Raw genomic sequence first — 17098 nt, 5'->3', positions numbered from 1 at the left:
TTCCTATTGGCAACAGCATCTGACACCATGCTCCACCATGAGCCCGCTCGACCACCCTACTACATGAATTATGGCATGTCCAACACCCCGTCATTTGATGAGAATACATTTTTAAAGAAAAATAATAACACAAGGAATACAGCCAGGTGGCCTTTCAGCCCTTTAGGTTCAATCTGCCACTCAAGGAGGACATGACTAATCTTCTACTGCAAGACTATTTTCCTGCACAATTATCATATTTCTTGAATTTTCTTCCATCGGATATGCAGGACTGAAGTCATTGGCTTTGCTTACCTTCTGAATTCCATTCCCTGGTTGTTGACTGCATTCTGTGCTGTGGCCACTGACTGATGCTGGGCCAAACTGTTTATAGCCTTGGTATTAATGTTCCTTCACTGTTTCTTTGTTGTCAGCAGCCTGTTGTCCCACATTGCATGAATCAACAATTCTCTTTTTAACAACTGACTTCCTACAATCACTGTCATGGCCACAGTGTCAATCAAGAACAGCACCCTGTGTGGGGAAGGGTGGGACAGGTCAGAGGGTGACCCTGTGGACCTGTTCCTAGGCCTGGCCAAACTGCCCATTAATGGGTCCAGGCAATGGGCTGTGGAGGGGGCCATTGTACCTGACTGTCTTTCCCTCTTTCCCAATTACACATATACCCAGGGGTTCACAGAGAGGGACAGTACAGTGTTCATGGTACACTGGATACCTTTCAAGATTGGTGGGTATGCAGGGCCTGGGCTGCATCATTACGCCAGGTAATGTTGGTTGGATTTAGTAAGTGTCTGTTCCGATCTATAACATTAACCATCACTTTAGTTACAATGCCCTTTTAGGTGGCTGTTCAACACAATTTTGTTGCTTTACGTTTTAAAGGAAGAGAGCAGTCTCATCTTTTGTTGAACTGAGAGTTTGTATTATTGGCCTGATCTCACTGAGTGAAAGGAACTTGACCCAGAACCATGGATGGAAGGTTGTGACACTTTCTGCTTAGACATTTTATTGATTAACATTGACTCTCAAATAGCAATGAGGATGCAGAGCATGATAGTGACATTGTGTCCAACCAATATTTAATTAATCAAGCACATTTGTCTCTTAATTTGTTTGCCGTGTTGAACAATTTACTCACAGCAGTTGACTCCTTTCTTATCTGAATCTTCCCTTTTGTCCAGTTGTCATTGATGTGTTAGTTCAAGCAGCCAGAGAGCTTTACTCTCCATCCCACCCTCAATTCAGTCACTCATAGCAGGATTCCACAAACATTCTGATTGACCAGCAATGAATTAATATGTGAACCCTTTGGCTGGACCTAATCAAACTTTTTGAAACTTGTGGCATAATCTGCCCTTGATTCTACTCTGATTGAATTGGCACCTGACTTTGATGACATATTGGACAAAACATTGATTTTTCGGACGTGGGCACACTTGGCAATAATCTAGATTAGATTATAGATTAGATTCCCTACAGTGTGGAAACAGGCCCTTCAGCCTAACAAGTCCACACCGACCCTCCGAAGAGCAACCCACCCCCCTCTTGACTAATGCACCTAACACTATGGGCAATTTAGCATGGCCAATTCACCTGAGCTGCACATCTTTGGACACTGCCCATTCTCAAGTGGCTTGTTAGACAACAGAGGACAGATTAGCACCAAAGGCATTTTGGGGGGGATTAGAGACACATGAGAGCCAAGGATGACAGGTTACCAAGTGTAACAGCTGGGTTCATATACCAACCTAACGCAGCTTCACAGTCACCTCTACCACCCATTTCATTTTCAGACTTTATTTTTCAATGGTTCAGAAACTGCTCTGGTGAGATCCAAAACTGCTCTCTGGTCTGGATAATATCACCACTCCAGTTCAGTAAACAAAGGCAGACTGAAATGGGCACTTAGCCACAAATGGTCGAGAGAAATTGCACAAGGAATTGTGAGAAGGCATGTGCAGATGGGGAGAGATACAGTGAGGTGCAGCATTTTGAGGGCATTAATGTTTTGGGTCCAGTGACCCTTCTTCAGAACTGGACTCAAAATGGCAACTCTGCTGTCTCTCCACAGATACTGCCAGACCTGCTGAGTTTATCCAACAATTTTTAATTTTATTTCTGACTTTCAGCATTCACAGTTTTTTGGATTTTTGTTAGTAATTGGAACAATTCTCTCATTTTGAATAAAATATTGTTTTATCTACCAGTTGAAAGATCACACCTTGATGATACAATGTGAGCATTTTTTACTATTTATTCACAGGATGATGGGGCTGTTGGCTCAGCCAGTATTTATTACCCATCTCTAACTGACCAGAAAGCAGTGCAGAGTCAACCACATTGCTGTGGGTCTGGAGTCACGTATAATCCAGAGCAGGTAAGGATGGCAGTTTCCTTCACTAACGGACATCAGTGACCAGATGGTTTTTTCTTCCTGACAATCGGCAATGGATACATGATCATCATGAGAGTGTTAATTCTAGATTTTATTTTTATGAGTGCAAATTCCCCCATCGGCTGTGGTGGAATTTGAAGGATTCCATGAGTCTTGGCATTAACAGTCCAACGATAACGCCACCACGCCATCGCCTTCCCACATGCTCAAGTACTGATGATACGCTGAAAGCAGAGGATAGCTGCCTTGGTCTTAAGTTCTGAAATTCCCTCTATAAACTTCTCTGGTCTCCACTTTTAAAGCAATCATTAAAATGTAACAAACACAGAGAACTGACTCTGCAGATGCTGCCAAACCTGCTGAGTCTCTCCAGGAATTTCCATGTTGGCTTCACATTTCCTGCATCTGAAGTGTTTTGCTTTTATTTGAATGGTCAAAGCTTGCCTTTTGGATTAAACATTAGGCTATCTGCGCTAATAATGCTTCATAGGCTTGGCATTAAATGTCGCAAAATAACAATTTTGTTAAGTATCTATAGGTGTTCCAATACAGCAAAGGGACTGTATAAATATAAAGATGCTGTTGTTCCTTGCTTGGATTAGTCAACAGCATTACCTTCGTGTACCACCAAGATGGCAGAATGCAGAATGGTGAATATTACATCTCAGAATTCCTGTGTTCTTCATCTAAAGAAGTCATTCAACTTTCTCAATAAATCTAGAATAATGTATATCCACAAAGCGCAAACACATGCACTGATTCAAACAGAAAAACACATCACAGTTCATTGACAATATGATGTGCAATCAAGAGTGTAAACATTGCAGATTGCTTTCAAATGTACATTAAGACTCACAGAGTTATGGATTCATTGCAAGCCGGGGTGGGTTCAGAATTGAGCGTGCTGACAATTGCTACTCTACAGCATGGGTAGTCTACCAGCCTATTCCTGCCTCTGAATATTTTGGGGAAGTGATTAGTGCAGAAGGTGAGTGGGTGTTGATGGCTACTTGACCATCTGTGACAGATAGCCAACCAACCCTAATTAAAGTGCTGACAGAATTCTTCACATACTGTCTGCATCTTCCAGACTGCATTCTGGTCCCTTGATATAATGCAGCCTGCAAATAGTACAGTGGTGGTCTCACAAAAGCAGGGACTGGCTTCAGAGATACATGTCCTGCAAAGTAGCCTAGTCTGGACCAAATGGGCAGAAAGGGCTACAGCTGCAGCCATAGGCTGTGGAAAGGCTCTCCCCGTCCCTGTTTTTCACTGGTACACCGGTAATGTCAACTAACTTTGCAATCCCGAACACCAGGGTAATTTTGATGATCATGGGTTCAAATCCTACCACGGCAGGTGATGAAATATGAATCCATTAAAAATCTGGAATTAAAACGCCAGTCTCATGACAACCAAGTAATTATTACTAATTGTTATAAAAACCCGGGTGGTTCATTCATGCACGTTACAGAAGGAAATCTGCTGTCCTTACATGGTTTGGCCTACATGTGACTCTAGACCAGTCCAGTTTGACTCTACTGCCTTCTGAAATGGCCTAGAGAATCAATCAATTCAAGGGCAACAAACACATCAAAAGACCATTAGGCCATTTGGCCCATTGCGTCTGACCTGTCATTTGACCATGGCTGATAGGTTTCTCAATTCTATTCACCTACTTTCTCCCCTTAATAATCAGGAATCTATCTCTCTCTGTCTTAAATACACCCAATGACTGGGCCACCACAGCCCACTGCGACAATGAGTTCCAACGATTCACCACTCTCTGGCTGAAGAAATTCCACCTCATGTCAGTTCTGAAGGGTCATCCCTTCACTCTGAAGCTGTGCCCTCAGGTCCTACTAGTGAAAACATCTTCTCCATGTCCACTGTATCTAGGCCACTCAGTATCCTAAAGGTTTCAATCAGATCCGACATCCTCATCCTGCTAAACTCTGAGTGGTGACCCAGGCTCGTGGGCGGTACGGTGGCACAGTGGTTAGCACTGCTGCCTCACAGCGCCAAAGACCCGGGTTCAATTTCCGCCTTAGGCGACTGACCGTGTGGAGTTTGCACATTCTCTCCGTGTCTGTGTGGGTTTCCTCCGGGGGCTCCGGTTTCCTCCCACAGTCCAAAAATGTGCAGGTTAGGTGAATTGGCCATGCTAAATTGCCTGTAGTGTTAGGTGAAGGGGTAAATGTAGGGGAATGGGTCTGGGTGGGTTGTGCGTCGGTGTGGACTTGTTGGGCCAAAGGGCCTGTTTCCACACTGTAATTAATCTAATCTAATCTTCTCAACTGCTCCCCATCTGACAAACCCTCCATTCCAACCTCACCAATATCACATGCAAGAAGACAAAAAAAGGGCACCTTCAACTTGCGGTCACCAATTCGAGCAGCTATAGACCATCCTTAATTGGGCATGCCACGTCTGGGTTCTTAACCAGGAATTTTGCCCAGTATTGAGACCAGGAGCCAAGAACTAAACTTCAGCCCCTGCTAGAAGCTACCCTTATATTGAGTTCCCAGTGTGCATGTCTGGGAAAAGCAAGAGGAACTAAGAAGCAAATGTTACTCAAGCTGGAAAAGGTGGGAGGTCAGAGAAGAAGAAGTCTTTTTTTTTAATTACTGATAATCAGACTTAGCGAGTCGCTGTGCTGCTAAGAGACACACAGGAAATGGCTGCTGGCTGTGACCAGATCTAATTAAAGCTTGTGGGAACAAAGAACATTTAAGAACTCCCTTCTTCCGAAATGCTTTTTCCAAAGTGTCCCATTGCAACCTGGCTAAGTTATACTCAGTGTCTTCAAGGAGCATGGAGCTCAGGTACTCTCCCTGCATAATACTGGTGAAGCAAGATAGGGTTTTACCAGGCCCAATGCAATGAAGGGTTAAGTGTTAAGTTTCCATAGGAACAGCATGTACAGCCTGTCAAGCCTGTAGTGACCTCCAGTTCACTGTGTTGCTGTGGTAACATCGAACTTTTTACATATGTGTTGCAGTCTCGAGCTATTGATTGGAGCATTGGCTATCCTCTTGTTCTTTCTATCCATGCATCACTGTTTTGTTAAAGTTATTTTTCTACTTATTCTATGAAGTAATGCTTAACCTTGTAACTCTGTTTCTCTTAGTACTTTGTACCAAGAGTTTTCACACCGAAGATGGTGTTTTGTGTGATGACATTATATACTTGTCACTGTATACCTGTACTTTTGTACTTGAGGACAAGTGACAAAATCTAAAATCTAAATCTAGGAATCTCTCACACCCTCAGTGCCTACAACTGGAAAGATTTACAGGCTAATAATCAATTCATTTGGACACATTATGAACACATTTTACATAAGCATCATATCTCAGCGGTTGAGGGTTTAACCTGGAGATTCTAATTCAGAGAAAGGTGCATTACCACTTTGCTACATGATTCCTCCTTTCTGTCTCTGCCACCATTCACTTAAGCCACAGTTGACGGGCATCTCAACTCATTTGTGCATTGGTTCTGTCCTCCTTAATACCATTGCCTGACAAAGCAAAAAGCTTCAGTTTTGATGGTTTCATTTCACACCGAGAAATAACAGCCTTGGGGTAACAGAGTTCCAGATTTCCAATCAAAACAAATACTGCTGATGCTGGAAATCTGAAACAAATATAGAGAATGCTGGAGAAACTCAGCAGATTGTCAGCATCTGTGGAGAGAGAAAATGTGTTCATGCCGAGTCCAATGTTTGGAACAACATTTTCTGTGCTTGTTCCAGATTTCCAGCTCCCTTTGGATCATGTGCATTCTGATGTTACTCCTGAATTGCTCAGTTCTACTTTTAAGCAATTTTCCCTTGATCTGACCAAATGAAATAGTTTTCATTATCTGACAAACTAATGATTTAGTTACCTTAATAAGCTTAATTAACATCTTTAACCTTCTTGAGCAAATACCTGTTCGGTCTATTCAAGTCAGCTTCACAATCTATTGTCTTTTGCACCAGCACCACTCGGGTGAAACTGTGTTGACGTGCCGTGCCCAGTACTGAATACTGTATAGGTTAATTATGGGACTAGCATGTGTTAAAGTGTCACTGCGTTGAAGGCTTGTGGCAAATTACTGTCCTAGATGCATGTGTCTTCTCAGCTTCATAGATATGTTCTCAATTTCACTTTCAAATTATCTTGTCATGTATATGAGATGACACTGTCAAATATATCAACATGTAACTAGTGTGGATAGATGCAAGGAAATCCATGAGAATGATGATGAGGACTCAACTCTAAAGAGGGGTCGAGAATGACACATCTGAAACACTGGAGCTGATAACTCAGAGATGAAATGAATGGCCATTTTTATCACTTTGCATGGACCCAGTACAAATTTATATCATTGTTAAATGCCAGGTTCCATGATCAAGGTTTGTATCTTGCTACTGAGTCAAAACGTTGCTGGTTCAAGCCCCAATCCTGAGACTCAGTTGCAAAAGCCAAGGCTAACACTTAACATCAGGATGGAGTGATGGTGGCACTGTTTGAGGGTCTGTCTTTCAGGTTAGATGGGACATTCAAACACTGCTTCCCCTCTCATGGGGTGGAGATACAAGATGGGGAAAGTGAGGACTGCAGATGCTGGAGATCAGAGCTGAAAAATGTGTTGCTGGAAAAGCACAGCAGGTCAGGTAGCATCCAATGCTTGTAGAGGGAGGAAGAGAGCTTCTTCAAGGAAGGCATCCTTGCAAGAGGATTCGCAGTAGGTCCTCATTCCTGAAGAAGGGCTTATGCCCGAAACGTCGATTCTCCTGCTCCTTGGATGTTGCCTGACCTGCTGCGCTTTTCCAGCAACACATTTTTCAGCTGGAGATACAAGATACCATGTTCTGGCCGACATCTGTTCCTGAATCAACAGAATTAATTATCTAGTGATTTGCACACACACTGTGTGAACATAAGTGAGACAGAGAGACGGGGGGAGAGACACAGAGAGAGAAAGGAAGTGAGAGTGAGAATGTGCGTGTGAGAGCACGTGTGTGTATGCGTGAGAGAGAAAGTGTATGTGAGAGAGTGAGAGTGTGAAAGAGTGTGAGAGACTATGAGTGTGTATGTGTTTGAGAGAGAGCGAGAAAGAGAGAATGTGTGTGTGTGTGCGTGTTAATCTGGATTTACATGTTTGTGTGTGAGAATGCAAGTTCGTTTTTTTTAAATCGATTTCTGACGGAGGGTCACTGGACCCGAAACATTAATTCTGATTTCTCTCTACAGATGCTGTAGTGATTGTAATGAGGCCAATGAGGTGGACCTCATAGAATAGGAGTTCCCTGATTGTGGCTATTAACCTGGTCCAGTCAAGGAGCTCTGGCTGACAGATATAAACAAGAATGGCAGAGGGTCTGTTCACTTTGAGAGCTGGCTGTGAGGGAGCTGGATCAGTGTCAAGGATTCTCCACATGTAAATGAAGGGTGACTTGGTGATGGTATACTGGTCTCTGTGGAGTTATTTCAGATGCTGTCAGACCTGCTGAGAGTTTCCAGCAATTTTTTGTTTGAGTTCCTGTTTTTTAGACTGTCAGGTACATAGAACACAGGAACACCCCATCATCCCATGGTACATGAGCCAGAAAACTAAAATTAACACTGGAACATAAACTATGAAGCATGCTGGTTGTTGTGGGAGGAGAATCCAAAAGATTATCAGTATATGTGGCATTAGGTCAAATCAATCAAAGGCAAGGCAGGGTTTTGGATCAGCAGAGATCACGCTCCACAATGTTCAGGCTGTAATTCTTATTTCTAACTCAAACTTGTTAGTCATCTATTGCAAAGTTCACATACACAGGGCAAGATAAAATGTCACACAGGTCATTAAACGACGAATAGTATTCCAATATATTTCACCCGTATGAATTTTATGTTGATGTCAAGTCCAATCATTTTCTAGTTAGGAGATCAGCTCAACATTCCATTTCCATTGTGTCTGCACGTTTGTGTGTTCTGCGCCCAGAGCTTTATACTGTTCGGCGAATGACATGGCAAATATATGTTTAGAAAAGGGGATGCTTAAGGCTTTCGTACAGTTGCCACATTCATTAAAGTTAGAGGAATGCAGCAGACTTGATGTGAATTACAGTAAATTGTAAGAACAGATGCTGGCTGTAATTAAATCGATTTATCTCCTCCTTAGATCTTCAAACCTGACAGTTATCGCCAATGTACCTTCAGTAGAGTATCTCTTTGCAAATCCTCACACTGCTGAAGCTCACCAAGTGAAATATGGCAACTCTCAAATATGCATTTGATTGATATATATTGGACACTTGTTCAAAATGATGCATTGTGAGCCAGTTGTGTTTCTGTGTTCATTTGTATTAAGGTCATTGGACAAAGCTTTGTGACTAGACAACCATTCTAAGGCAGCGAGCATCAATAACAGCTTCTAAGTAATAAATGGAAATTGATTCCAGGCCTTAGCCTTTGATTTCCTATCATTTGAGGCTCAGCACTAACTCACAAGTAAATAAAAGAGGAATGTGTATTTAATAGGGTTCCTGTAGCCATTGTAAATGTCATGTACAATACAGCCAGGGTTTACTGCTTTGCACAGGTAACAGACTATACCTTCTGCATTTCACTTCTTAATTATACGTAATTAGGACACTTGGTGACATTTTCTCTCATTTTATGACAGGAGAGGTTAAGTGCCTTTATTTCTGTAGGGATTTAAAAACTGTCAATTAAGATTGGAAGGTTCTGTAAAACCAATAACCATCACAAGGAATCACAGAAAGCAAAGGAACAGGGTAAAGCAGGAATGCTGCCCCTTTACCCTGTGCAACTCAACAAAATCATAGAGAGTGTGGAAAGAGGCCATTTGGCCCATCAAGTCCACACCGGCCCTCACCCGCAGACCCACCACACCCAGTAATCCTGCACTTCCCACAGCTAATGGGCAGCATGGTGACTCAGTGGTTAGCACTGCTACCTCATAGCGCTGGGACCCAGGTTCGATTGCAGCCTCGGCAGACTGTCTGTGTAGAGTTTGCACATTCTCCCCCTGTCTGCCTGGGTTTCCTCCTCGTGCTCTAGTTTCCTCCCACAATATAAAGATGTGCAGGTTAGGTGAATTGGCCATGCTAAATTGCCCATTGTGTTCAGGGATGTGTAGGTTAGGTGCATTAGTCAGAGGTAAAATGTATAGTAATAGGGTAGGGGAATGGATCTTGGTGGGATCCTCTTCAGAGGGTTGGTGTGAACTTGCTGGGCTGAAGGGCCTGTTTCTACACTGTCAGGATTCTATAATAAAAATCCACATAGCCTGTACTTCCCTAGACACTATGGACAATTTAGCATGGCCAATCCACCTAACCTGCACATCTTTGGACTGCGAGAGGAAACTGGAGCACCCAGAAGAATCCAACGTGGACACAGTGAGAACCGCACACAGGCAGTCACCCGAGGCTGGAATCAAACTCAGGTCCCTGGTACTGTGAGGCAAGAGCACTAACCATTGAACCATCATGGTTAGTGTTCCAGTGAGTTATCCACAGTGCTGGGTTCAAGTCCCACACCAGCTGAGGATACCATGAAGGATTCTCCTCAACCTCTCCCCTTGCCTTAGGGATATCCGCCTTCAGATGAAACCACCACCAGTCATCTCTCTGTAATGAGAGAGCAGCCCTATGGTATGGTAGGGCTATGGTAACTTTACCTTGTAAATAGAGTGGGTAGGGTCAGAAGACTCATGCTTGATCTGAACTAGGGTAAGTCTCAGTTAGATTCCCTTCGAGGTCCATCAAGCTTCAGATTCTGCTGGGTAAACTGATCACTTTATATTGTATGGAGGTGCTGAAGCAGGGCCCAGGTCTTTCCCTGGCCTGATTCTGTTGGCCTAAAAGGGTCAGAGAGAAATTTCCCCTGTTTTTATTGCTCTCTCCCAACTGGCCTCCGTGATTTCATAAAATCAAAATCTGTCAGATGCTGGAAGTCTGAGATAAGAAAGTGCTGGGAGGGTCAACCCATGGAGAAAGAAAGAGATTGAGCTTTCATGACACTTCATCAACTGAAAGAAGTCACTTTGAAATGCTAACCCTGTTTCCCTCTCCATTGATGCTGACAGACCTGCTGAAGGTTTCCAGCATTTACTGTTTTTGTTTTGGCTTGTGATTTCACTTTTCTCTTTCACCATTTTTCATATTATAGCAGTCATTTCAAAAGTACTTTATTGACTATAAAGTACTTTGGAACATGTGCTGTCAGTAAAACATACCAGACAGATAGATCACAGAGACCTACAGCAAAGAAAAAGGCTTTTTGGCCTATCGTTTCCATGCCAGTTCTAATCTCATTTTCCAGCACTTGGCCCATGGCTTTAGATTCCTGAAGAAGGGCTTATGCCTGAAACGTCGATTCTCCTGCTCCTTTGATGCTACCTGACCTGCTGCGCTCTTCCAGCAACACATTTTTCAGCTCTGATCTCCAGCATCTGCAGTCCTCACTTTCTCCATGGCTTTAGATGCCTTAGTATGACAAGCATAAATCTGAATACTTCTAAAATGTGATGAGGTTTCTGTTTCTCCCACCGTTATAGACATGTGGAGACTGTTTAAGGAACAGTTGTTGCAAGTGATGAATAAATATGTCCCTCTGAGACAGGCAAGAAGTGGTAAGATAAAAGAACCTTGGATGATGAGAGCGGTGGAGCTTCTCATCAAAAGGAAAAAGGTAGCTTACATAAGGTGGAGGAAGCTAGGGTCAAGCTCAGCTCTACAGGATTACAGGCAGACGAGGAAGGAGCTTAAAAATGGTCTGAGGAGAGCCAGGAGGGGGCATGAGAAAGGCTTGGCAGAACGGATTAGGGAGAACACAAAGACATTTTACACTTATGTGAGGAATAAGAGAATGGTCAAAGAAAGAGTAGGGCCGATCAGGGATAGCATAGGGAATTTGTGTGTGGAGTCCGAGGAGGTAGGGGAAGCCCTAAATGAGTTTTTTGCTTCTGTCTTTACGAAAGAAACGAACTTTGTAGTGAATGAAACCTTTGAAGAGCAGGTGTGCATGCTGGAATGGATAGAGCTAGAGGAAGCTGATGTGCTGAAAATTTTGTCAAACATTAAGATTGACAAGTCACCAGGCCCGGACCAGATTTGTCCTCGGCTGCTTTGGGAAATGAGAAATGTAATTGCTTCATCACTTGCGAAGATCTTTTCATCCTCGCTCTCCACTGGAGTCGTACCTGAGGACTGGAGAGAGGCAAATGTAATTCCTCTCTTCAAGAAAGGAAATAGGGAAATCCCCGGCAATTACAGACCAGTCAGTCTCATATCTGTCGTCTGCAAGGTGTTAGAAAGGATTCTGAGGGATAGGATTTATGACCATCTAGAAGAGCATGGCTTGATTAAATGCAGTCAACACGGCTTTGTGAGGGGCAGGTCATGCCTCACACACCTTATCGAGTTCTTTGAGGATGTGACTAGAAAAGTTGATGAGGGTCGAGCTGTGGATGTGATGTATATGGACTTCAGCAAGGCATTTGATAAGGTTGGTAGGCTCATTCAGAAGGTCAGGAGGAATGGGATTCAGGGGAACATAGCTGTCTGGATACAGAATTGGCTGGCCAACAGAAGACAGCGAGTGGTAGTAGAAGGAAAATATTCTGCCCGGAAGTCTGTGGTGAGTGGTGTTCCACAGGGCTCTGTCCTTGGGCCTCTACTGTTTGTAATTTTTATTAATGACTTGGATGAGGGGATTGAAGAATGGGTCAGCAAGTTTGCAGATGACACAAAGGTTGGAGGTGTCGTTGACAGTATAGAGGGCTGTTGTAGATTGCAGCGGGACATTGACAGGATGCAGAGATGGGCTGAGAGGTGGCAGATGGATTCAACCTGGATAAATGCGAGGTGATGCATTTTGGACGGTCGAATTTGAAAGCTGAGTACAGGATTAAGGATAGGATTTTTGGCACTGTGGAGAAACAGAGGGATCTTGGGGTGCAGGTACATAGATCCCTTAAAATGGCCAGCCAAGTGGACAGGGTTGTTAAGAAAGTATATGGTGTTTTGGCTTTCATTAACAGGGGTATTGAGTTTAAGAGTCATGCGATCTTGTTGCAGCTCTCTAAAACTTTGGTTAGACCACACTTGAAATACTGCGTCCAGTTCTGGTCGCCCTATTATAAGAAAAATGTGGATGCTTTGGAGAGGGTTCAGAGGAGGTTTACCAGGATGCTGCCTGGACTGGAGGGCTTATCTTATGAGGAGAGGTTGACTGAGCTCGGACTTTTTTCATTGGAGAAAAGGAGGAGAAGTTAGTTAGCCTCTACCCAACCAACTCAACCGTCCCGTGGCTGATCACTTTAACTCCCCCTCCCACTCCGCCAATGACATGCAGGTTCTTGGCCTCCTCCATCGCCAGCCCCTGGCCACATGACGCCTGGAGGAAGAGCGCCTCATCTTCCACCTAGGAACCCTCCAACCACACGGGATGAATGTAGGTTTCTCCAGCTTCCTCATTTCCCCTCCCCCCACCTTATCTCAGTCCCAACCCTCGGATTCAGCTCCGCCCTCTTGACCTGCAATCGTCTTCCCGACCTCTCCGCCCCCACCCCCTCTCCAGCCTATCACCTTCACCCTCACCTCCTTCCATTTATCGTATTCCCGGCGCCCCTCCCCCAAATTCCCTCCCCACTACCTTTTATCTCAGCCCGCTTGGCACACCAGCCTCATTCCTGTATTTTTGCAGTACCACATTTTTCAACTTAAATCTATGTACTTGGTTATTGATCCCTCCATCAAGGGACCAAATGGTACCTTCCACCATGGTAGGATTTGAACCCTAGCCCCAAAGCATAAGTCAGAGGCTCTCGGTTACCAGTCCAATGTTAAAGCCACTATGTCACCAGCTGTACCAAATATAAGTCTCACTTTTCTTTCCCATGTTTGGAAAAGGGTATGCACATATTGTAACACACAAGCTATCACCATATGCGTGGGTCACTGGGAATGGAGAGGAAGGTTTATTCATTCATAAATTGGTCTCAGGCCTCTCAAAGCTTGAGTATTTAGATTTGGACTCCTGTGTTCAGCATGAAGCAAGTGGAGCTGTTTTACCAATGATCTGTGGTGCTCCTCCAAGATCAAAGTACAAGTCAATAAAACAACAACCTTACTGGATGGTTCGATATCGAATCATGGGCTTTTCACTTTGATTTCAAAGATCACCCTCTTCAGGAGATACTTGTAAACCATAACAGAAAATTAAAATAAAAAAAACAGGTGCAAGAGTTTTGTGTGAAGTCCTCCAGAGATTCAAGTCTTTGACACCTCTGTGTTCTTCACATTTTGTCCTCTTGACCATTCCAATTTTAGTCATTCCACCAGCAACAACAACTTAGCTGCCTAGTCCTTCACTGGAAGTCTCTACATAAACCTCTCCATCTTTCTCTCTCTCTCTCCTCCTTTAAGGCATTCCTCAAATCCTACATCTTCAACCAAGCTATGAGTTCCCGGTCCTAATATCACTTTAATGTGCCCCAATGTCAAATTTCTAACTGATAATGCTATTGCAAATGTATTAGGATTGTTCCCTTCATTAAAGGTGTAACATAAATACACATTGTTGTTGTTGTTGCACTTACCTGTTCACCATCATCCTCATCACTGCTGAGCTTCAGATCATCTTCGAGCATCCTGTAAGAGAAAAAATAACCATAAACAATCTTGTAAAAAGATTAAAAGCCAAAAGATCTGCAGATTAGATTACAGTGTGGAAACAGGCCCTTCAGCCCAACAAGTTCACACCGACCTACCGAAGCGCAACCCACCCATACCCCTACATTTACCCCTAACTTAACACTACGGGCAATTTAGCATGGCCAATTCACCTGACCTGCACATCTTTGGACTGTGGGAGGAAACCGGAGCACCCGGAGGAAACCCACGCAGACACAGGGAGAACGTGCAAACTCCACACAGTCAGTCGCCTGAGGCGGGAATTGAACCCGGGTCTCCAGCGCTGTGAGGCAGTAGTGCCAACCACTGTGCCACCGTGCCGCCCACTAATGCTGTAAATCAGAAACAAAAACAGAAGTTGCTGGAAAAGCTCAGCAGGTCTGGCAGCATCTGTGAAGAGAAACCAGAGTTAATGTCTCGGGTCGAGTTCTGGATCCGAAACTCAACTCTGATTTCTCTGCACAGATGCTGCCAGACCTGCTGAGCTTTTCCAGCAATTTCTGCAAGAAGATCATTGCTCTGACTGACCACTGCATAGACATCTCTAAGAAAAGTCTATCCAGTTTGCCCCCATCGCTTGTCCTTTCCCTGTGCCGTTGCAGATGGTTTCCCCACATTTCATTGCTTTCCTTTTTGGGCTTACTGCTGAATCCACGCAGTAAGGCAGTACATTCCATATCCTGAATGTACACTGCACGATAAATAAAACTCTCCTTATCTTCCCTCTGGGTTCTTTTGCCAATTATCGAAACATTACCTGAAATCTGTGACCTTGGGTCACCACAGGTAAGGTCAGAAAATTATACATCAGTGAGCACCAAACAGATCGAACTAGACAAGTCATTTATTCCTGACCAGCTGTGGTTCCTGCAATCAGCACAATGTGTAGGAGCTGGAACTTGAATCAATTACCTCAAAGCACATCAGCTCATCATGTCGCTCTGCATCAGAACTCAGGACCCTAGCACTGTTGACATCTTATTCACCAACTTAAACATTCACTCCCTCCACCACTGACACACAATGGCATTAGTGTGCCCCATCTGCAAGAAGGCTCCTTTAACAGGGCAGCAGCATGGTTAGCACTGCTGCCTCACAGTGCTGAGTGTGTGTTGCTGGAAGAGCACAGCAGGTCAGGCAGCATCCGAGGAGCAGGAGAATCAATGTTTTTGGGCATGAGCCCTTCATCAGGAGTGAAGGACTTATGCCTGAAACGTTGATTCTCTTGCTCCTCGGATGCTGCTTGACCTCCTGTGCTTTTCCATTGCTACACACTCCACTCTGATCGCCAGCATCTGCAGTCCTCACTTTCTCCTTGATGCCTCACAGTGCCAGGGATTCAGGTTCGTTGTGTGGAGTTTGTACCAGTGTCTGTATGGATTTCCGCCAGGCGTTCTGGTTTTCTGCAGTCCAAAGATTTGCAGCTTAGGTGGATTGGCCATGTTAAACTGCCCATAGTGTCCAGGTATGTGCAGGCTAGGGGGGTTGGCCCTAGTAGATATGAGGCAAAAGAGAGGACTGCAGATACTGGAAACCAGAGTTTAGATTAGAGTGGTGCTGGAATTCTGAGAGGATTCCTGATGAAGGGCTTTTGCCCGAAACGTCAATTTTCCTGCTCCTCAGACGCTGCCTGACCTGTTGTGCTTTTCCAGCACCACTCTGATCTGAACTCTAGTAGATATGAGCAGAGGGTGAGGGCTGGATATGGGCAGGATACTCTTCGGAGGGTCACCATTGACTGGATGGGCGGAATGACCTCTTTCCGTGAGGAAGGGATTCTATGATTCTCACAGCAAATTCCAAATCTGTGCCCTCTATCACCTCAGAGCACCAGGTCAGCAGAGAAACAGGAACTCTACCAGTGGACACTGTCCCTCCGAGCCATACATGACCCTGACTTGGAACTACATCGCTATTTCTTCACTATCACTGGGTCAAAATCCTGGAACACTCTCCCTAACCACACCGAGAGTGGGACACCACATATCTGAACTGGAAAAGTTCAAGAAGTCAGCCCATCACCACCACTAAGGCAATTAAGGATGGGGCAATGGATGCTCACAAAAGAATTTTAAAAGGCTGAAGTTACTCTAGTTTTCACAGACATGGAGCAAGAAAATATATCTTGAGTGTCATAGATTAAACATGACCTAATTGGGCATTTAAGATAATAAAAAGAGTTGACAGAGATGCTCTGGTACAAGACCGAAGAACAAGAATGCAAGAAGGCACAACCTAAAAATGTTCAACTCGATGTTAGGAGATATGCGTTCACACAAATGGTGGTTGGTTGGTTTGGATGGCTGGTTTGCAATACAGAGTGATACCAACAGTACAAGTTCAATCCTTGCACCAGGCGAATTACGTCTAAGGTCCCTCCTTCTCAACCTCTCTCCTTACCCAATGTATGATGACCCTCAGGTTAAAACACCATCAGTTCTCTCTCGCTCAAACAAGAGAGTGGGACTATGGCCACTTTCTTTAGAAAGCAGAAGTTAATTGAACCTATTATACTGAGGTTGCTAGACTCCTTTATTTGGGATAAAGCTATCAAGGGATACAGAAACAAACAGGGTGATTGGAGGTTTTCACGAAGATCTGTAGCTCGGGTTGTAGACTGTAGTTGGTTAGCTCGCTGAGCTGCTGGGTTACCATGCAGATGTTTCATTTCCATGCTGGGTAACATCATCAGGACGACTGCCATGAGGCGCTGTTGTTCCATCTTGCTTGGTTCTTCTGTGGTCCAGTCTGTTTTAGTGAGTGTCACCTCCGGGTCTATGTGTTTGTTGATGACCATTTTTGTTGAAAGCCAGGCTTCCAAGAACTCTCTGGTGTGTGTCTGGTTAGCTTGTTCTAGAATGGCTACTTTCGCACAGTTAGATTAGATTGGATTAGATTCCCTACAGTGAGGAAACAGGCCCTTTGGCCCAACAAGTCCACACCGACCCTCCGAAGAGTAACCCACCCCCCTCTGACTAATACACCTAACACTATGGGCAATT

The 17098-nt window shown here is 44.2% G+C and overlaps 1 protein-coding gene across 5 annotated transcripts in view; it reads right to left on the bottom strand.

The window, feature by feature from the left end:
• aff2 (ALF transcription elongation factor 2) overlaps window positions 1–17098 on the bottom strand; it is a 540071-nt gene that overhangs the window by 145032 nt on the left and 377941 nt on the right. For all 5 annotated transcript variants that reach the window (XM_087991859.1, XM_043705171.2, XM_087991860.1 and 2 more), the window contains exon 8: window positions 14003–14054. In XM_087991859.1, the coding sequence (XP_087847985.1) occupies window positions 14003–14054 (52 nt within the window). The remainder of the gene's footprint in view (window positions 1–14002; window positions 14055–17098) is intronic.

Source organism: Chiloscyllium plagiosum, unplaced genomic scaffold, assembly GCF_037043375.1.
Source record: "Chiloscyllium plagiosum isolate Xiang-an unplaced genomic scaffold, Cpla_swu_hap1 HiC_scaffold_11, whole genome shotgun sequence".
Classification (NCBI taxonomy): domain Eukaryota; kingdom Metazoa; phylum Chordata; class Chondrichthyes; order Orectolobiformes; family Hemiscylliidae; genus Chiloscyllium; species Chiloscyllium plagiosum.
This window is presented reverse-complemented; position numbering and strand designations above follow the sequence as displayed.